The sequence below is a fragment of the Tauraco erythrolophus genome, chromosome 11 (genome assembly GCF_009769465.1).
Source record: "Tauraco erythrolophus isolate bTauEry1 chromosome 11, bTauEry1.pri, whole genome shotgun sequence".
NCBI classification, from domain to species: Eukaryota; Metazoa; Chordata; class Aves; order Musophagiformes; family Musophagidae; genus Tauraco; species Tauraco erythrolophus.
The window spans coordinates 5,399,918-5,422,444 of NC_141475.1; the positions used below are offsets into that span (position 1 = coordinate 5,399,918).

At 45.5% G+C, this 22,527-nt stretch overlaps 1 protein-coding gene across 1 annotated transcript; it reads right to left on the reverse strand.

Annotated features, from left to right (window-relative positions):
* Positions 1–250: 250 nt before the first annotated feature.
* KLHL6 (kelch like family member 6) lies at positions 251–22,060 on the reverse strand. Its single transcript, XM_009984539.2, has 7 exons — positions 21,545–22,060; positions 16,405–16,570; positions 10,619–11,068; positions 7,989–8,226; positions 4,415–4,617; positions 3,315–3,528; positions 251–1,242 (listed from the first exon to the last, which is right to left on the reverse strand). Exons 1-7 carry the CDS (start codon positions 21,802–21,804, stop codon positions 941–943), a joined length of 1,833 nt encoding a protein of 610 aa, XP_009982841.2. The 5' UTR covers positions 21,805–22,060; the 3' UTR covers positions 251–940.
* Between the last annotated feature and the right edge of the window lie 467 nt (positions 22,061–22,527).

A 22,527-nucleotide genomic window follows, 5' to 3' on the forward strand; every position in this document is an offset into this window, starting at 1 on the left:
CAGGAATCAGGCTGGGAACAGTACCTGGAACTGTTTTTCTCTCCAGCAGACTGTTCTGTCCGTTTGCATTCCAGGAAATCAAAACCCGTGAGAAAAATCCTGGGAGAGCACTGCCATCAAGTGGGGACGGAGACAGGGATGCGAGCGGGCAGGGGCACCGCTACTCCACCGCTTGCGTACAGCAACAGGGAGAGGAAAAAGCCCTTCAGGCAGAACAGGAAACCACTCCAGAATAGGACAAAAGGGAAACTAGGTTTTGGTCTGCTTTATTAGAAAACAGCTACAATGCACGTTCAGTGGAACCAGATTAGCGGTCAGATTAGAATTTGCAGCCTGTGCAGTCTCTTTCTTGGGAATGACAGCAAGGTTTGCAAACCGAGATGGATTTTTTTGGTCACGCAGAACTGAAAAACTAACAAAATGTCTTCAAGCAAACAAACCAGTTTTAATTTCAATCTAATGTGCCAAACACGGGGAAAAAAGCACAGCTTTGGAGGAAACAATGTTACGTTTCACCAAAGTTACAAATCTTTCATTCCAAAAAGCGTCTTCTCTCTTACACTAGTAGCTGCTGCAAATCCAACTTAACACAATAAATACTGGAACAAACTTCAGGACCAGGCTGAGCCAGTTCAAGCACATATAGCTGGAAAGTAAATTTCCCACCTACACATCACATTTCTTTGCCTTATTGGAGGCTTTGTGTTGGCAGGAGTAAACTACAGCTGGTCCCTTTGTTTTTCTGTGGAGGGAGGGAATTAAGATAATTTAAGGACATACTGTACAGGGGAAATGCAAGGGCTGAGCATATATACAGACACTTCCCAGAGGGCCCTACTGGCAGCATTTCCATCCGTTGCTACCTGCTGCTCTAAAAAAACTTCATCCTTGCAGTCTGTGCCCCAGGGAGGTACTGGGGTTCTTTGCAGTTCTCCTACAGTCAGACAGAAACTGCCCCAGGCACAATCCTACGGATGTGCGTGTAAGACTTCCGGAGGGTAACGCTCCCGTGATGAGACACGCCGCGAGGCAGGACACACTCTTCTGTCAGCTTCTGAGTGTCAGGGTCCCAGCACAGCACTGTCGCAATGACTTCGTTCTTTTCATCTCGGCCCCCGGTGATAAACAGCTTGTTGTTGCAAGGAGAAATCCCACAGCTGGCTCTCTCGTGGGTGAACTGAGTCACCAGGCACCATGTGTCTTCCTCGGGGCTGTAGGAGTAGAGTGCTTTCATTGCCCCACCTGGAGAGGAAGTGGATATCAGTTTGCACCAGCCATTCCTGTAAGAGATTTTAACTAAACCACCCATTTCAACAAGGCTCCATTCCTGACATTCGTAAGAATGATTTATGCCTCAAAGCTAAGAAAAAACAAGGTCACAGGATGCTTCATTGTTTTGGAAGCCAGATCTGCAGAAGGCCACTTATTGTTCATAAGGCTGTGGAATTTGAGGCCAGAACAAACTGCTGTGGTCACGCAGTGTGACTGCAGTGCAATCAGCAACAGACCTTTCTCATACCTGCAGCTTCAGCTAAGGACAAGACCTTAGAAAAATACGATCTTGCTTAGAAGAGTTTAGATCATGAAGGACTAGGTGTGGAAAGTTGTCGCTATCAGAAATGGGTACATGATTTCTTCACTGACCCCTCTAACTTCAGTGTCCCTCTGCCTATTAAATCATCTTCTACCTGGAGCTGGCTATTTTCAAAAGCCCATTCCTCATTTAAGGGTTTGTCAGACTGAACTAATAATCTTCTTATGGGTAAGCTAAACAAAGAGTGACCTTCAGTTTCTCCATGGTTCCCAAATCTACAGTGATTCTTGAAACTCCCTGTACAACTTTTCTAATTTTGCAGGGTTCTTTTCTTTTGAAAAATGGTCAACATCTCAATACTCAAGATAGGCTATGGAAATATATTCCCTCCTGCAAGTACTGACAGCTGAAAAGTTCTTGTTCTGAAATTTTTAGGGACTGGATCTGTCGTCAACTGTATAGAATAGGGCTGGGGAAACCCTGAAGCCATGGTCTTATTGAGGAGTTGAAACAATGCCTGGGGTCCTACCTGTTGACGAAGTGAGCATTTATCTACTGCAGTTATAATAAATATTGGTTTTGGTGATATTAATCCAGTACTTCAGGGATGATCAAGTCACTGTGAGGTGACTTATTCAAGTTTTAGTTCCCAGTTGGAGCAGACTGAAAACATACCCATTATTGGTTACAGTGATTCATCTGGCAGTTGGTAATTCATCGGTCTGGGTAATTTGATTGCTTTGGATGCAGTAACCAAACGCTCTTCTATCTTTTAAACCTCGGGGGGGGGGGGGCTGATTCTACCCAGATTGAACTAGATTTGTTTCTCAGATAGAGAAACAATAGATTTACTAGTGAAAGATGCTGAATGAATGTAGCTGGAGCCTCATGTCAAATTTTCTCTGGAGTTGTATCAGCTAGCCCGTAAGTCATGCGTTCTCTGATATGAAGAAGGTGATGTCAATCCCGGTGCTGAGGAGAAGCACGAGGTATTTACATACACACAAGGTGCACGCATATATATTTGTATATATGTGCACACTCCTGCACGTTATCAATCTTCCTTCAGAACACCATTTACTGTTTGCTGGTGCCCCGGCTCTATGCCAGCCCTCAGTACCATATGGATTATACTGCAAGTGAGACACTTTCTGCACCAGGGTTGAAGCGGGGGACTCTTCAGAGGTCCTGTTTTGGAAATAAATATTCCTCTTTCCTTCTTTTGGCTTTTCCAGCACCATCTGGAGATCTGTGCAGGCTCCCTCCTCCCTCCACAGTTCAGCTCACCACCATTAAACTCTTGTTCTTCCATCTTCGCTTCTAGTTCTGGCAATTGACTGAATGAACCCCAAAAGCAATCTAGTGAAGAGGTCTGGATCTTTGGGTATCAGTGGCTCTGCTCCCATGATCTGCTCCTAGCACTCATATCCCTACATAAATCCTGTATGCAGTGGGCTGTATAATGCCCCTAGAGAGGAGAGAGGACATGATGTAGCCATGGGATCATGCCCTTGCCACTATGAATGCACCTTTGCATGGCTTTAAGTTGTCTCTGGGCTAGCTCCAGCTTTCCAAGACACCTACCACACTTACAGGGAGTTTGACTTGGTGACTCTTCACTGCTGTATGCGAATGTGCTGGATTCCCATCCCTCGCTACGCTTAGTGGGAAGAGCCATCCGACCATTTGATTATACTCCACAGAGTTTGTGTGTAAAACTAACACACAGAAACAAGCCCTGCTGTGTCTAGACAAGAAGGACCATTAATGCTTCACCTACCCACAACGTAAACGTGATCACGGAAACTTGCGGCATTGATGCATTTGGCTTCTACTGGCATGGCAGCTTTCAGGCTCCACGTGTTGGTCACAGGGTCGTAGCACTGAGTCGTGTCCGTCGCCAGCTTCCCGTTGGGTCCTCCTCCAATCACGTACAGTTTCTTCTTGTAGCTCGCTGCTGCAAAGGAGCTTACATTGACCATGAGGGGAGCAGCCTGTGTGACCATAAAAGATCATTAGTAACCATTTTGATTTCAGGTAGTCAGACTGATGCCTACAGGGTGAAAGCCTGCTGAATTTTAAGTCAGACATTCCTTTTAAGATCATCAGTAGGGTTCAGAGGATGAGATTTCTAGGGACAAGGGAGAAGTGTGTTTCAGGGCAGGGTTTTAAGACAGTAAACCCCTTAATAAAAATATGCTCAAAGCTAGGAAATGTCAGAAATGCCCCAAATCTCCTTTACATACATAGGTATGTTGAAAAAAACACAAGAGACTTGTTCATACTGATCTTTCTACTTGCAGCTGTGATTGTTAGATTCCTCTGCATGGCTTTGTATGAGGTTTGTGTCTGCCATTATGATGCCTAATCTCATTAATTTCATGGATTATAGGCTGCCTAATACTCTCCTCTCATCGCTTGAAGTACTGTTGGTATAACTGGTTTTTTCCATCCTGTTTACCTTGAAACCTGCACTTTCAACCTAAATGCATAACTCATAGAGTATATAATCACAGGTTAATGTACACATTATATATATATTATGTATCAGAACAGTAGATTTTAACCTGTGCTCCAGTTCACGTATACTGTGTTTTTACTCGGTGATTTATGGACAACTAGCTGTAAAAGCTAACTAAGAAAAGGAAATTCATGCATTAGATGTCTCTCAGGCAATGATTGGCAGGCAATCCTGTGATTTTTACTTTCTGAGGGATATGCGTTTCTATAGAAAAAAAATATTTAGGGTGTTTACAGACCAGAAATACTTAAAAGAATTGTACTAGATCCTGTCTTGTTCATTTTTGTGATTCAAAGCCTTAACATTTTCTGACTAAAACATTCCAAATGAGTGAAATGTTATGTGATGCAGTATCTTACCTCTGACCAGCAGTTATGAAAGGGATCATATGCTTCCATGCTGTTGATTCTCTGCATGCCATCAAACCCTCCAATGACATATACTTTGCCACCCAACACAGCCATTTTATGCCTCCATCGCCCAATATTTAGATACTCAATTTGTATCCATTTGTTGATGGAGGCGTTGTATTTCCAGACATCATGCTTTGTTTCTTTGCCACCTGCAGTGCACATGACACGTGTAAATATGATAGCATAGCTTGTATTTACTCAAAATCTCCCATATGTTTAAATTTTAAAATGTTCTCTCACAACAGAAATCATTGATCTTTATTATTAGCTTCTTAATTACCTACACCAATGGCCTGGTGCTGTTATACAAGAAGAAAATTTCTGCATTTAGTTTACTTAATAGTGAAGGAAGCTCTGAAAAATTTCTACAGCCAAATATTCAGTAAAGATAAATCACTGATCTCCACTTTACCAAACCACAACCACTTTCATTTTAATACTGAGTGAATGACCAACTACACACAGCATGGTGATGTGCAGGTGATTTTTTTGCACCACGAGCTTTGCAGGATGCTAGAAAGTGACAAATAAACAAACGTGATTTAAATAATAGTGGAGGATAGTGTTGGATGTTGCAGCTGATAGTGCCAGACCCCTCAAAGACAGGCCTGCACCGGGGAACTGCCGGTTTGCACAAGGCAGATCCAGTCAGCTAACTTGGTAGTTTACGTCATAAAATAGAAGATCTGACTCTGAATTCCTAAGTGAGAGTAGTCCTGCATGACATGTTGGAATTTTTACTATTCAACCTTGGGACCATATGGCTGGGATCTCATTTTTGTACCTCTCCTGATCTCTTTCTCTACTGGCTTGGATTTGCTTCATAAGTATACACTGAAGATCAGGACTGGGCCCTGCAAACTCATTCTAGAGCTGACTTGCAAGTGAATCTTGACTCATTCTAAAGCAGAGAGCAGTGTTTCAAAGGAGCACTTCTGTTTGCGTATAATTTTTGATGTAACTGCAATACAAATTGAACTAGTTAAGCCCGAAACCCCATGCACAGACTGAGCATTCCATCATCGGCAACCTGATTAAACATTTGCTTCACTGGTGAATATACTGAAAAGAGAAATCATATTCCATTGAGAAAGTGTCTGCCTTCATTGGTATTCTGTACTGCAGCCAGATCGCTGCAAAGTGATGGAGCTCATCTCTGGGCCAAATAGCAGATTGAATGGGAGATAATTAGCATGCTAGAAAGAGTCGTTTGTAATGCTTTTGTCTCAGTATTTTTCACATGTATGTGTTGAATTTTATTTGCACTCAAATAGCTGAAGTGGATGAAGGGCCTGAATGCAGCATTCATGGTTACAATGGGGCCCAGAGACTGCAGGTGTTCCCCTTACCCTCCCCTGAAATTTCCCTTTTACATGAGCTTGTTCTTTCCTGCACAGGCTGAAACTCTGGTAGGAGCCTGAGCTGGATCAGACGTGTGAATTCACTGCACTTAAGGGGAAGGGAGATATTTCTGAGAGATCTGGAGGTTTATTTTGTTTCTATTCTTTCTCTCAACCACAGTTATTTTTAATTTGAACAAAAATTGTAACTAAATACTAAATTAGTAAAAGTAACCGAATGGCAAGTGATAATCGATGTTTTTAGTTACCCTGCAAATGTAGTGTTTCGGTCCATCCAGTCAAAGTATTGAAACTGTTCGGGGAAACGTCAATCTAAAAGTAGTCATAATCTTGTGCAAAGGACTTTCCTATTGTTCAGATGCTAAAAGAGCAGGGAAGACTCCACACCATACCAAGATACTGAGGGAAATGAGCACGTGGGAGGGGAGATCAAGTTAGGAAAGACGCAAGTCAAGTTAGAAAAGAACCAAGTCACAGGAGCTAAAAGAAAGAAAACAAGAGTAGGACACGCAGGAGGAGGCAGATGTTTAATCAGGATTGAGACACTAATAATTTGGTTTAGCTGGAAAGAAGCTAGTAACGACTTTGGCCCACTCAGCTCTTTATTTGAGTGGGAAGGGTGAAAAGGAGGTAGGAGAAAGGCTAAGAGGGAATAGAGGGAGGGAGTCAAACATCTGAGAGTAAACAGAGAAGGAAGCAAGAGGACCTGTGAGACTGGCAGCAAGAGGAAAAGCTGGCTTAGACTCTCCATAGCAGGGTAGGTGTTAGCCTGGCCTGAGGGTAGCCTGGGCAGAGCATTAAGAAAAGCAGAGAAGGAACAGTGGAAAAGATGTCAAGAATAAGAGGAAGCGAAAAGCCTATGACCTTGAGAAAGAGGAAAGGGTAAGAGATTAAAGGCAAACGGAAAAGAAACCTCTCAACTCAAGAGTGTGAGGGATGTTCCTTAGTCAAGATGTTTGACTTAGGTTCCCCTCTTTAACAGAGGGTCTGCTGACAGAGTAGAAAGAAACTCCCTATGGTGGGCTGAAAGGAAAAACCTCCTTTTGCTTGTAACTAAGGAAGGAATAATCTAATTCCTATCCCAGGATAAAGATTTAATAAACTTTAAATTGGAATGAGGTAACAAAAATATATGGATTCCAAAAGAGAGAATGCAATGGAACATGTTTGAATAAATGCAATGCACCACTATCCATACTTAGGCAAAGCATTCATACTTTAACCTTCCCTCCTCTGTTCTTCTCTGCTGTCTTAAGTGAGCATAGAAGGTGGTGGATGATTTCGCAGGAAAAAGTGTCCTACCCACAGAGGCACCGCTCTGTATCGTGGCCTGTAACATGACAGTGATTACAAGCTTGCTATCACTTTTCCTTTGGAAAGCAGAAACAAGCAAAAACTTGGTTTTGATGGGCCATCAAAACCAGCTGTCCAACTGACCAGCAAGCTTGGGTTTAACCTTTTTATTATCAAAGTAAAAACTCTAGCTCTGGGATCAAACCCCTACATGGAGCTCAGCTCTATTTGTGTGGGACATTAAATACGCCTCCTGAAGCTCTCAGGATGAGGGCCTGCGACTGATATGTTTGGACCCATGCTGTGTGTCTGGACCATCAGCTTTCATGTGGCTTTGGCAGTTAACATTGCTGTTAGCAAATGGGCACTTCTAGAGTCCTCTCTGATGCGTTGTTGAAGTGCTCCCAAAAGTGCCATTTTCGGGTAGCAGCCAAACAGCAGTGACAATTCTCAGCAGGTTCTTGACTGATCCTTGCAGAACGAGTCAGATTATGGCAGATTTTTGCTTATACATGTGGAGCTGCAAATGGACTTACTATCAGAAAATGCTGGAGCAATTATTCTTCATTTTCTGTTTCATAAACTGTTGTCAGAGGCCACGAGTTGCTGAGTGTGCACAGACAAGCAGCCATGCATATAGAGGAATATTGTTTGAAAAGGAATCCTATGCTAAAACTCTTGCCAGGGCCAGGCAATGTCCTCACACATCCAGCACTTCTCTACAGCCTGTTCAAAGCCAAAGCATTAGGAATACCTGTAGTGTTCAATTCTACTAAAGCTGCCTCAAGCATGCTCATGATAAAAGCTGGAAATAATTGTGAGAACCCTCTGCTCCCCTCTTCCACTCCCAACACCTTGTTCCTTACCTGATATGTAGACTTCATTTTTTAGCGTAATGCATGCAAACTCCACCCATTTTTTATTCTCATTCTCCGTCTCTTGCTCTGTGATTGGTAATTTTGCTACTTCCAGGCGGCTTCGCCTCAGAGGATCCAGGCAAGTCACTTCTGCTACAAACTTCTCGTCTTTCGTACAGCCCCCTATGATCATGAACACCTCAGACTGGAACTCGTGCATCCTGGGCTTGGTTCTCTCTGTGATAATCTAAAGGCAAGCAGGATAGAGTGAGTACACAGGGCACTTGCACCTGCAGTTACTGAAAGGTCTGGTGACCTTTTCTCCAATTACCCGTTTTGTAAAGCACAACTGGCTTCCATCAGCTGAACCAATTATCAAATGCTCTCTAAGTTGAAAGCCTGGAAAGCATTCTGAAAGCATAGCAGTAGAGGTTTCTGTATCCTTCTTTTAGCAGGATTTCTCCAACACCGGACTTAGTCATTTTTGCCTAGGACCCTTTCAGATCCTCCTGGGAATTCCCAAGGTGGCACCAAGAGCTATGAAGATGAGCACTAGCGACAAAGCTGGGTGCATGTAAGGCAGCTGAAGAGGACAGGTTTCATTTGGGCTGATGGTGTGAGGGCAAGGTAGGAGGCCCTAAGGTTTGTGTATGCCCTGGGGAGCTTGGAGAGAGCAAGACTGCAGTTAGCGCTAGCAGAAAATAAGTGCTCTCGTCATTTGTCCTGAAGAGATATGTTAAAGCATCTAAGCAATAGCAATTCTCTACTGTGGAGCGGGGTTTATTAGTTTCTTTGTTTACAAGCCTTAATTTTAAGCCAAAACCAAAAGATTTACTTAAAGCCAGCACCAGGGTCTGAAACACCTCTAATTTACTGCCTGTTGGCTCAGTTTATTGGCCAGGTCTTTGTCTCAGGGATACTGGAAAAAGTCACTTCCCGGGTAGATGTTCACCAGGAGCAAAGAATGCAGAGGGTGCTTGGAAACTTCTGTTCTGCCTGGGGGAAATACTTACAAGCAAGTGGAAATGAGTGCATTAGTGTCCCAAGGTACGCTGGCACCATGCTGAAGGACAGAACGAACAACCTTCTTTATCCTCCCCAGTGTTTCATACTGGAAGAATTGCAATGTAAAAGGTATGGGGAGCACCTAAAGTTGTTCCTCTGCTTCTGCTGTATCACAGGGCATTTGCCAATTTGCAGATGCTCAAAGTCTGCTGGGAGAGGTCTGCACTGCCCTGCAGCGATCTTACAACTGTGAGGATCCGATTGCAGTTGTAACCTCCTGCATGCCCCAGAGAAGCAGTCCGTGGACCCACGGGTTAAATTCTGTGGCAGTAGGCAGCTTGCTTACAGTTTTACTTCTCTTTCTAAACTACTTTTAATATGTTTCTATAAATTTTCATAATTTATCTCTATTAAAAAAAGATTATTTACAGATATAAGTCTTGTATTTTCCCTACGTTTAGCAAATTATCAGGCAGATTTTTAAAAACATCTTGCCAGCTTTCAGAATTCTGTTTCTAACCCATCTGCCACCATTGCCAGACATCAGCTCCACGGAGGACAGCTGGTGGGGCTGCCTCTGACGGCTGCCCCTTTGAAGATGAGTTCATTGAGTGTTCAACCCTGACCAACACTCCCTTTATCTGTCCCGCATGGACCCGACAGCACTGCTGAGTGGGGCAAGGCTTCCTCGAGGAGTTCTCACCAGACTGGCTGGTGCTGCCCTGGGTTGTCATCTACTGTCTTACACAGTCACTGGCACAAAGAGCCAGTCTTGGTCTCTCCCCCGCCGCCAGTGACACATCCACTGTTAGCGACGGACCCACACGCTCCTGAGGCCTCCAGCCTTCCTCTGACTCTCTGACGGAGGAGGCACACAAGTTTCCTCACACGCTCACATACCTTTGCTCTTGTTGTGAAATCTGACCTCTGGTTGCTCTCCCCTCTACCCCACATTTTGGGCTGGAAGATGCGAGTGATACCTAACTTTCCAAAGAGGATGGGCAATTGAGGAGCTGGAGATCCACCACAGCCTACCTTGAGCAGGCAGGACAGGACTCGACTGGATGTCAGGATGAACCTGCCTCTGTGTGCAGGGACCTCTGCAAATGAGGAAGATAGGAAGACCTCTCCTCTGGGAAGAGACAGTCTTCTTCATGGGAGGTTCTATCTTTCAGAAATATTTCTCCCCATAAGTAATGAATGGAAACATTACATATTCAGATTTGAAAGAGTCATTATAGATTGTGGCAGAGTTTAGTGTGAAAAACCTTCTTCCTTTTTTACACTTGAAATATTAGAGAAGAGGGTGAAGTGTCAGGAGTAACACCATTTGCCTCTTTACTAGGGAAGTCACCTGGGGTCTTTGTTTAGCTGTGCAAGTGTGTGTATGAAGGGTTGAGCTCAGATGTTCACATACAGGAAGCTGTACACTTTGTTATAAAACAAGCTTCTAAGCTCCCTAAACGAGCAGGGTAACTGGTGAGGCCCACCTTGACTTTTCAGTAGCACCAGTTAGTGAAACTTCAGTGCAAGTACTTTCTTCTGCCTCATGGTACTGCTCCTTTTTATGGCATTTTTGAGCAGAAGCATGAGAAATTTAGAAAGAGCAGCAAATACCTTCCTTTTTTACTCACCTCATTGCCTGACAGGTGGTACATTCTTGCTTCCTGGAGCAAAGGAAAAACATCTGGACACTGTCTAATGAGTTGATCGGCTTCAACAGTCTCTACAAAATACCAAGGGTCCAAGAGTGGCAGACGGACATTCTCCAGCACGTACGGCAGCAGAGGAAACCTTTCTGACTCCTTGTATCGAACCCAGTTCATTACAGTTTCAAACACCTGTGCCTCTTCCGTGACGTAGAGGTCATCGCTTTTCAGCGTGCTGCAGAGAATGTCAGCTGGCAGCTCCAGGAACTCCTCATAGTTCAGGACCTGGGTGAAGTTCTGGATAATGTAGTTCTGCACTTGTTGTTTCAGGCTGTGCAGGGAGTGGGCATCAGCCAGCCTCAGGATGCCAACGCAGTTCTCTGGCTGGAGGGCTTCGGTGAGAAAACTGGCACAAGCATCTACCATGCGAAGGAACTGTGGACAGAAAAAGCATGTATGAGCACAGAGGAGTTACTTGTATGACTGTATCACAGAAGTGCTATGGAGCTTTTCGAATATCGTTTGTTTCACAAAAGTAAAGGGGTTTCCACCATTCCCCTTACCTCCACGTGATCTCAAAGCACTAGTAAACACGGAGTTACAAAGCGCAGATAAGGTCCCCGGGCTTCAGATGTGCTTGCCCTTCTTCATCTTATATGTCAGCTCAGATCAACTAGAACGGAGTCTGGTTTTGGAGTGCAGGTGGCTCCACTGTCTGCATTTATGCTTCCGCCATCCAAACTCCGAATGTGTCTGGGGCCTTGCAAGGATGGTGGAAAAGGAGTGCTGGGGTCTGGGAGGTTTGGGCCAAAGTACAGCCCCCCCCAGAGCGTATGGGCATGCTGTCCTGTACTGTGGGACGTGGCAGGAAGAGATTGACCATCAGCAAATCTTTGAGTTGCCTGACAGCCAAGGCTGTCTGGCAAGCGTCTGTCGTGGGGGAGGCCTTTGGAAGTTTTAGTGACCTTTGTTTTCTTTGTCATCAACATTGGTTCAAAAAAACGTAGATGTGCATTTTACACAGAGTCTGCTTAATCAAAGAACTTCCAGTGTTCATGTTCAATAGGGCATTACAACTACTCTCATTCATTTCCTTTGCACAGTAGCCCCACCTGAGGGTCCCAAATGTGCAGATCCTGGACCACAGATATCTGTGGGTCACTTGCCATGAACCCCGGTGTGAGCTGGGTTGCTGGTGATGATTCAGGAATTGGGAACCAGTTTTGGATAGAACCGATGAGTTACTGTGCCTCATCCTGGGCTTTCCGTCGCCTCTGTGATTTCAGATATCAATAGGGCATCGGTATTTCGTGTTGGTTTTGCCACCGGGCAGTGCAAGCAGCGACATACAGAAAGATGGGTCAGAACTGATGCTGTGCATTTCCGTCCATGCTTTTGGGGTGCTTTTTCTACCCAGCGTCAGCAAGCAAACCATTTTAACTCGTTCTGTCCCACTGGGAAAAGTTGCACAACGGTAATTTAGAGGCAAAGAGGAAGTGAAACATTTTTAAACACTGTAGTATGTAGATTTGTTGCAGTAATTAGGATAGAATCTTCCAGACCCGGCAGCATTGTGTTGACACATTTAGACTGTTTACCAGAGCTGAGTGATCGCAGACGCTGTGTACACACTACCTGGTTCCTGTTTTACATTTAGATGTGGTCAAGAGTTTAGAGAAATGCAACTGACTGGTGAACAAGGGTATAAGAGGTCTCAGAATGCGTTGCTGCTGTTGTGATATAAATATGTCAGCGGCACGCTGTGGCACCGCAGCAGAGCTTGGCGGCCCCTCGGTGCCTGCCATGCTTACGTTGCCTGTTCTCTGGGCCAGAATGAAGCTAACACTTGGAACTCACCAATGCCTTTCTCTGAGGATCTGAAAGGACTTTGCCAACATCCGGTAGTTCTCAGACCCGAGGTAGGTTAAGCATTAGCCCTTTAAAAGCTGGTGGTAACAATATGCAAAAAACAAAGGTGGGTTTTGTCAAGGTCACTCATCAAGTCATCCACAAGTCTGGGAATAGACAGCAAAACGATGTTCTCACCAGCCTACGGCCCAACCGCTGTAAAGTGCTTTAATTATTTATACACGGCTTGTTAAGAGTGATACTCATGAGATGACACCAGAGGGTTTTCTCCCAGGCGGTGCACGCTGGTCTAACGGCCACGCAGGCACCACTGATCACGCTGGGTAGCTGTGTTTGTGGCCAGATGTATGCGGAACTGCGAGGTGTGGGTGTGAGAAACAGTCCCCACTGAGGGCTTAACCAGAGAGGTCGGACCGCTCGGGAGCGTATCAAGGCAGGACTTTCCCTGGCTGCTGCTCCTCGTCTCCGTGCTGCACTGTCTCCCCAACACTCCTTTCATCTAGAGACAAAACTCCCCCCAAAACTCCCCCAAACTTGCTGGGCATGCTTCAGTTAGTCTCATGAGAGCAGGTGACTCAGGAGAGTACTCAGGAGGAAGACACCCCTGAGCCTCTGCTTCATCTGCTCTGATTATTCTTGTGGAGCTTGAAATTTTCTTCTTTCCCTTCTGTGAGTATCTCTCCTAATGCCACACCAGGCATTTTAAAAGCCCCATTCCCTGGGAACAGTTTCTTCAATAATTGGGTCCTTCTCCAGCCCTTCGAATCCAGGTTCTTACTTGCTAGAGACCTCCCATATGCTTGTTTGGCCTCCACTTGGCTTTCTCTCTGAATAAGAAAATTTTATTTTCCCAATTTAAGTCCTTGCTTGTCCCAGCTTTGATTCAAACTGTCCAGTGTAAGTAGTGCCAGCAGCCCTGCCTCCTGCTATAACCCCCAGAAAGGGAAGGAAGGGAATGGCGGTTGAAAGGGCTCGTATTCATAATCCCTCTCTGTATGCAGGACGCTTCAGGGTCAGATCCTGCACCCTGCAGCGGCGCTGCCCTCAGTCACCCGCTCCGCCGGTGGCTGCAGGGCCAGCACGTCCCAGCTCAGCAATAGCACCTGCGTCCCAAGGGACCCCTATGGCAGGGAGCCAGCCGGGCAATGAAGGGGCACAGTGACCCTTGCAGGCAGCTCTCCGGGGAGCTAACAACTTTCCGAGCCTGTGGACAGATCTCCGAGCTGGAGCTGCTCAGAAGTCCTTTGTTAGCAAGCCACGCCTTCTTGGCTGGCACGGCTGGCACTGCGCAGCGGCTGCGGTGTATCGAGCACTGTCCTGCGACAGCCACCCTAGCCATTCACTGCGAAGTGGCTACAAGATGGTCTTCAGATAATTGACAAAATATTCTCCTTGTAGTGTCTTGTTCATGAAAAGTGGACCGACATGTGGATGAGAGGTGTTTTGGGAGTCAGTAAGGCCATCAGGCTGGTGGTGCCTCAGCCGTGCCCCAGGGGCAGAGCAGCCCTGCTTTGCTTGAACAGTGAGGTAGCCCTGGGGCGTCCTCCACTGTTCCCACTGCAGCTGGCATTTCCATGGCGGTGGTCATCACAGCCCTTCGCAACAACACTGTTTCTTTTACATCTGCTCAGGATCTTGATTCCCTTCCACCAAAGCAGCTGACGTGGCCCCTCACCCAAGCCATGCCAAGGGAATGGGGTAACACAAAGGTTCCTAGGGGGGCAGGAGGGGCGTAGATAGGTCCGAAGGTGGTTGTTGAGTTACCGAGGGGGAAGCAGAGCTCTGCCACAGCCCTGAGAAGCAGCTGAGATCTCGGCCCTACCAAGAGGTGAAGGCAATGCGGGTGGCTGCAGGTGGCAGAGGGTACTGGGCTGGATCCAGAGTGGGCACCAGCCTTGTGAGCATGGTGCCTGGGCAGCCAGCAGCCTGGACAGAGGAGGTGACTATTGAACTCGTGTTACAGCTCTGCTCTAGCTGGAAAAAATTTGTCTGGGTCACTTCAGGGTGAGGCTTAGCTGTTCAGCAGCTCCCTGTTCCAAACCCTTCACCTGCTTCCCCCAGAGCAGATCTCTGTGTGCAAAGCACACTGCAGCAGGGGCTTCTGCACTCTCTGAACAGCCTTCCACTTCTCCCTGCTGTCAGTTTTGGCTGCCTTTTGTCAAAACATATCGGAAGGGACTAAGGGAAGGCATAATTATGTAAAACTTTTTCAAAAATAGTTTCTAGAGAAAAGTGTACTATCAGTATTGGAATATCTAGAACTGTAAAAGTTATTTCTTTTCTGTTTTTTTGTCAAGTCTGAGAGATTGAAAAGAGGCACTGCCAAAAATTGTTGCTAGTAAGATAAAAAAAGTTCTATTTGGAATTTCGTCTTCTCACATGTCATTAATCGGAAAGGAAAGAATTTCCCAAACAAAATATTACAATAAATTGCAGAATTAATCTTTTCAGCTGTTGATACATTGAAATGAAGCATTTGACTCTTTCAAGTGTTTCTGTTTATTCTTCGGCATAAATAGCAGAGACAGGCTGGCAGAACACTAGTAGTTACTAAATCTTTTTTACACAAAACACATTATCAGCCAGAAACCTCACCCGTGTATAGTATGAGGCTTTAAGGCCTCATAAATCTTGATAGTATCCAAGACCATTGCAGCAAGACTTGGGATCACTGCTTTTAGTTGAACATTCCTGGTTTTCTAGGTTTTTGTAGTTCACTATTCTTGCTCACGGCACCCTCACGATTTTGTCATTAGTCTAATGGTATTCAATAGTATTCTTACAGCACCAGCCTTGGGAATAAAATGTAATCTTAATTTTAATGAAAAACAGGTAAGAGAAAGGAAAAAATGTAAGTTTATGTTTTTGATAGTTTCAGAGATAAAAACTGAGGAATGATCCTAAGGAAAAATAGTTCAGAAGAAAACAAAAAGACCACAGAAAAGTGTCCTGAAAATGAACTGAAAGTAATCTCTACCAGTTTGCAGTACTGGTCTGCTGAAAATGTCAGTAAGCTACCGCGCTCCAGTGACATCGAAGCTACACCACCTTCTCCGAGTTACCTTGAGGAGCACTTTCTGGTAACTTTCCCTTCTCTCCCCACAGCAAGTAACAACTCCCGTTACCCCAAAGGCCACAAGTTCATTTCAGAGCAAAACCTCCCCGTGTAAGATTCAGGAATCTGAAGTTCGTAAAGAACCACGATGATTATGGAGTCAGGTGTTTCTTGCCTTCCTTAATGAAAAGACTGGACGCGCACACACACATTGGCACTTGGCAGGATATGCTGGTTGCAATTTGTTAGCAATTTACAGCTTGGTACCAGGGACTGCAATTTGGTAGACCTCACGGGTGAGTTACAAGGCACGTGAATACCTCATGGACCAAAGGCTGAGCAACACTGCTCAAGTCTGACTTCCCACAAGTCCCAAGCCATGACTAAAACCTTTTACATCACAAGTTCTACAAAGGAGGATGCTGACTCTGGCTGGTGAGCCTCCACCTCAAGGCGATGAAGAGGAAGAGATGAAGCTAGCTTCCTGCTCTGGCCAGCCATGCCAGCCACTGCCCACTAACGCTTTTGGGCTGGAGGACGACCGGCCTTTGCAGGCTAACCTGAACCTTGGGGAGCACTGCCCCAGGAACACAACCTGCTGCCTGGTAGGTGGCACACGTAGCTCTTGGAGGCAGAGCCCAGCTGTTGGCCCGTTTGCACAGCACCCAGCACATGAGCATTCCAGTACGCGGCTGCGACTGACAATTTTTACCACAGAGTAAGTAAATACGAAGCAAAATGCTTCCAGAACCCTTGAAATCAGAGAAGTTTGCAGTGCGTTAGCCAGGGTACGACATGGTGTTGCCAGAGCAACAAGACTGGATCAGTGCATTTGAATTATCTGTACCTGAAAGAGGCTGGCGGCTTCCAAGACTTTCTGTACATTTTGCTTTGTGATGAGCATCTTGCTGGTGTAGGTGTAGTCCAAGAGAATATTCATGGTTTCTGCGTCAACTCCTTTAAGTATGATCTTCTCTTCATATTTCTCTCTTAAATCATTGCAGAACATGGCCCTGAAAAAAAAGACATTTATCTTTTACTGCACCCCAGCCAGGATGAGGCATTCTGAAAACATTTGGTTGTATAGATTTCAACACAGAATACTCCAATTGCTTCATATTTTATGCAATTAGTCCTGTAGCAAAGTAACAAGGAAAATCCTTTTGTTGCTTTCATATCTCTTTGCTCATGAGTTTGATAAGGCATGCACACATGACGGATACCCTAGAGCTGGACTCTGCAGTAGACCTTGAGCTCCATGGCAGCAAAAGGCAGCTGAGACCTTCCCTGAGAGGTGCTCTGTGTCTGCACTGATGCTGCAGAACAGTGGCTATGTCTCACCTGCTAGCCTCTTACAGACTCTTTCTGTTTCATTAAGCCCAAACCTCCAAGCTACTGGCACTCTCCGTACTTCGTTAACCCTTAGCACGTGTACTTTATAACCCTTGGCGAGGTCAATACCCCTGTGCTTTGGAGCTGCAGAACGCTGCTTAGATCAAACCCTGAGGGCCAGACCAGAGCCACATGTCTCATAGCCTCATCTCTAAGCTTCCCAACATATCCTTAACCTCATTAATACCAGAGATGGGCCAGAAGGGAATGGCTTATGGATTTTCTTCTAATTAAGAGGTCAAGCTTTCCTCTGCTAAATTTTGGGAGTTTCTGGTAGGATTGTAGAATTGGTACTGCTTGGCTAGAGAAGTACTTGAGTAATTATGAATTGGAACTACTGTTAGCCAGAAAGCACAGTGATTTTGTGCATGTTGATACCACCTTTTCTTTGGTGGATTTGAAAGGCACCGCCACACATACCTTTAGCACTAGTCAGATATTTCACGTGGAATATAAATCAGAAATTTCTCTAAGAACTATTTAAATCCACTTTGCATTGTGATAGCTGCAAGGCAAACACATGTGTCTTCATCTGCATTTTCAACTCATTGTGTTAAGTATTTCATCCAATGCTTTTGCTTTTAGTTAGAAGTTTGATCCTTCCCATCTTGTTCACTGCATTCAGAGAGCGAGATTTCACATCACCTGGAATCTGGCTCAACAGATTAGAAGTACATGAGTCTGCTTGTAACTGCGTTGGTGAAAAACATGTGCAGATCTAAAGTGTAATTAGAAGCACTCTTTACCCTGCATTCCAAGCCCTTCTTTATTAGTCATGCACAATGTTGACAGGACAGTGTAACCTGGGAAGTGGCTAGAGGTCCAAAGTCTTAGGCCATGTTTTTCTTGTAAAGGCAGTGCCAGAATAAAGCTGTCTGATTGACGAATCTTACTGAAACAGATTTGATTGCAAGGCAGTTAGGCATGGTGAATGGTAAATGGGTGGAAGATACCAGCTGCTCGATGCTCCAAGAGCTGCCTGTTCCTTGCCTCAGCAGAGATTTTATAGCAAGAGAGAGCTGGTATTAGTTACCTCAGTGTATGAAACTGCCTTTTGGATAAAGAGACCTAACTTTGGAGCACGAAACTTGGGCAGAGAAGTTGCTTGTCAGAAAAGACGTTTAGCCAAAATTCTTTTTCCATTCGCTCGTCTCCGCTCGTTAGAGGTTTTTGATTCACTGCTTTGCTCCGTAGTGCAGTTTCTGCTGCCGCTGAAATCAGAGTGTTTGAAAGGCATTAAGACAAAATGCTCCTTAACTTCAGTGAGCACGACAGTGGGATCCTCTTTAGCTTTTCTCCCTTTTGGTGGTGTTGAACGTTGTACATCTGAGGCACGTGGCCGGCTGGCCATTTGAAAACAACAGCCCTCGGTACCCGCTTCTCCCCAGGAATGGGGTTTCAACAGGGAGAGGGAGGTTTGTACAAAACAGCCGTTTTGATTGCACGGGATTGATAGGTGCCGAATGCTTCATCTGAATGAGAAATAGGCTGTTGTAGGATGCAGGTGCTGTCTGCTCTTGTTCCTTTTATCTCTTAAACTGGTGACTGCAGTCTTGTATTTAACCATCCCTGTCAGGAAGGTGAGAGCTCTCACTTCCGTCCCTCAAAGCCGGAGTGTTTGATGGAGGTCAGTTGGAGATACCCAGCGTTATAGCGTTGCAAGGCGTCTCAGAAACCAGCCTTGGAGGCTTTGCACAGAGATCTTGTCAAAGTGCTTTCACCTATCTCTCTCCTAATCTGTGAAATTGCCTTAGAGCTGTCATCCACTCCCAGTCTCATAGGGTACGGATTCACACAGCATGGCTGCAACCTGCAGAAATCAGACATCTGAAGCAACACACTCTCCCACCAGTACTCCTCTCTAGAAGGTGGCAGGGGCGAATAGGGCCATACTGTTGAGGAGAGCTGACTCCTGTAGCGGCCTTCCTTCTGCTCAGATGAAGCAGACCTCATTCCCGCCCTGTGCGCCGACCGGAGTGAAGACCCTGAGACCGCTCGGGACTGATCAGGCTGAGCTTCTCTCCTGGGGATTAAAATGCTGCGTCTGAACCTCTGGGTTTGCCTGTACTTATCCAGAGAGGTGTGTGATTATTTTCTCCGGGGCTCTAAGTCCTTCAGATGTGGCTACTAATTTTATTGTTCATTTCCCTGGTTCCTGTCCCTGAGTAATTCCAAACCAAGCCTTTGAACCAACATTTACTCTAAGAAATGCACATCTGAAATGAGAAATCCAGGGCCAGATTTAGGTACCTAAAAATAGGTAAATTCAGAAAAAACAGGGAGAAATCTCAGGGAAATAAATGAAGGGTTGCAGCTTGTGAAGCACTTTTTAAGCACCCACCCACACTGGAATGTCTGGGCTTGGAATTATGAACCTGACTTCAAACAACCATGCTGGAATTTGAGGATGCTCTGGAAAATATTGCTTCAGCCTCTCCCAACCCCATTCTCCCGCTACCTTGGGCAGTGCAGGAGTAAAGAACTACTGGTCCACCTTGGTTGGCTTGTATTTCTCTTCTCTGCTTTGTTACCTTCACTCAGGTAAAGTGGAGAGTTAATGCTTTTATGTGTGGATGCAGGACACATCCAAAGGACTAGTCTATCTGCTGTCACGCAGTGCTGAGGGAAGGACTGGGAGTTGTTAACTTCATTTAACTGTGTTGAAGTCAGCTGCTGCAGATTGCTTGCACTGTGGCTCCCAACGTTCAGGAAGGGGGTTGTGTAACGCTAACAGCATGGGGAATGAAGCCCATGACTCACAGGGTCCCTTTGCTTTGCTCCTTTGCACGGGTGTCTGTAATTCTCGCAGGAATAGTGTGATTTAAGAATTTCTTGCTTCTTTGGGCTTATGCAGCTTCTAGGGAATTATGGGAAGGAGAAAGAAGCCACCTTGTGTGTGGCAGAGCTAGTGATTCCCTGCAGACTTGTGTCTTCCTTTCCCTCCTCACAGTAACCTCAGCTTCCCCTTCCCAAGCCCTCCATTCTCTCTCGTTATTCCTCTCACACGTTTCGCCATCCCTCTCAAGACGCTCAGCTCTGTGCTGGCTGCCTGTGTCTGGCCAAGCAAGGGCAGCGTGTGCTTTGGCTGGTTCTGGGCACTACGTGTGTGGGCTGGCCAGAACGCGCTGCTGGTTACCCAGCTGAGCACCACAGGGTCCCAGTCCCGGCATCTCTCCTCTGCCTAGCTACTGATTTCCATCAAATCTGTGGGAACTTCACCACCCTCTGCCAAACTTGATTGAAACTAACCCAAAGAGTTGTGACAAGAGGTACTGACAGGCAGACAGTGTGATATAATAAATCCCAACTCCGTGGGAAGCCAGGCCAAACACGAGCGCCCAGGGGGGCAGACCCAACGCACGCGTGCAATTGCCTTGGGATGAGATGACCTCCAGCCAGGTATCCCCCTTCCTTCCAAGGGGCAGGCTGCAGCTCAGGGCTCCGCAGAAAACTGGCCAGCAGTAGTCACCAGAGAACTGTCGTGCCTGTTTTTAGCTGTTGAGGTCCCTTCTGATTGCAGCACCTTTCCTCACAGCAGAAGAGGAATTGCTGTTTTTCAAAGTAACATTATGGTAATTCCTACTTTAAGTTGTGCATTTGCTGTCCTTCTGCATGCGATGCTGGTAAGGGGCATCTCTGCTTTTAGTTGTACATTTCCACATATGTGATCTATATAGTCTATCTGTAGAAATAATATCTATCTCCATATATTCACAGACACAATCTGTTATGATAAAAGCAAAACGGTTCTCCCAGGCACTGCCAGCAAAGCTTGCTAGACTCCATTAAGCTTTCTGTTCATGTCACTAGTTGTCACAGGTTCTTTTTTCTCATGTTTCCTCTGTAGCTATTCAATCATCTGACCACTTTAGCAGTAAAATAAGAAAGAAAAAAATCCCAGCCATGCAAATGTGATTATCTAAACGATAATGGAAAATCTGTGTTAAAACCGATACTGAGTTCCTCTGTGTGTCTAAAACTTGTTCTTGCTGACCAGTAGTCTCATGTAGACTATCTATTGTAGTTTTGAAAGAATGAAAAGGAGGGGTGAAACGGTAAAATTGCTTTCAAGCAGGTATTTCCCATTTGAATTGATTTTTGGTAACCCTAGGAAAGACGGAAAATTCCTTCTCTTTCCTCCTCAACAATTTTAGGCAATATATATTTTTACTACAGAATAGTAACGGGAAAGATTATCAAGTTCCACAAACCCACCCCTATCTCAATAAAAATACTGTGTGATCTCCATGAATATTACTCTCTGCCTGAATCCCAAAGGGACAATACAAGGAGCTACAGATTCTTGGTTAAAACACCAAGTTTTCTTATCCACTTGTCTGCCAGCCATTCTCTGTTTCTTTGCATGCCTCCAGCGGACACGCTGAGTGCTGGTATCAGAACTCCGGCAAATCCACAACTTGGCACCTGCCTTATTTAAGTCTCCAACTTTAAAAAAAAGAGCTGAAAGGTGTCAGGAATTACAGACTCACTGAAAATTTGCAGAGTTTAGCACCCAGTTTACACTCCTTGGAGATCTACAGTTCAAGGCTAAGAAGGAAAGTAGGTTTCTTGGTTTTGTTTCTTATGTGCCTTACCTGAAATAATTGCTTGCTGCAGCAAGGACCACTCGGTGACAGGAGAATTCCCTGCTGTCCACGCACAGGATGACATCTGTGAGGGAATTTTCAAGCCGAAGGTTCTCCAGGCCATTCTGGAGCACCAGAGAGAGTCCCGTATCATCAAACTTGACCTTTTCGCCACTAGAGACTTCCACCAAGTCCCCCATTTTCGTCGAACATTCATTGTCCAAAGAGATCTCGGGCTCCTCAGAGCTCTTCTCCAGCGTGTCCCCCATTTTCTGACCAGCACCGTCTCATTCTGTTGGTGCTTCAATCTAAAAAGAGCTCCTAGGCTTCAGACGAGTCACACTGCAGAAGTTGGGCGGATTTCCTGTCCAGAGGTCTCTGCTTATCTATAGCTGTCACACACACATAACAGGAAGCCTTGCACTTTCTCATCCTGTTAACACAAACAAAGGCTGGGGTTTTTTTTTGTGAATTTCAGGCAGTATCAACGTGTTTAGAAAGGACTTAAGATGCCTCTGGATGTGAGAAGATTACAAGCGACAGGGCAGGCCGGCTCCCCACCCTCAAACCAGTCCTTCGCTGATATCCGGCTCTGCTGGTTGTTGTGATAGGTGCACCGTGTGGCTATCGAGTCACTCCTGGCAGGCTGGGCTGCTAAGGGGAAAAGGGCATTATTTCAAATTTCTTTTGCCAGATATGTGATTATTAATGACTGAGCTGGTTTTGATTTTGGTTTTGGTTTTGGTTTTGGTTTTGGTTTTGAATAATATGCTCACATACTCAGAAAGCCCTCCAAGTGGCTGTTTCTGTCCCTCATGACATGTTAGCCGACAAACACAGGATGGATTTTCTTTAAGGCCAAATTGGCATAACTGTCTCCAGGACACGGAGCAGCATCAAATATCTCGCAGCTGAGGTCCTCAGGTCATACTGCCGGGCACAGTGATGTCCCTCATGGGTCCATGCAGCCAGTGTCACGCCACCAACTCTGG

Excerpts from the sequence above, each read along its gene's own strand:
- KLHL6 (XM_009984539.2), bottom strand. The coding sequence starts at position 21,804 with ATGGGGGACACGCTGGAGAAGAGCTCTGAGGAGCCCGAGATCTCTTTG. Across the intron at positions 16,571-21,544 it reads GCAGCAAGCAATTATTTCAG|GGCCATGTTCTGCAATGATT; the intron begins GTAAGGCACATA and ends CTTTTTTTTCAG. Across the intron at positions 3,529-4,414 it reads TTCATAACTGCTGGTCAGAG|GCTGCTCCCCTCATGGTCAA; the intron begins GTAAGATACTGC and ends ATGGTCACACAG.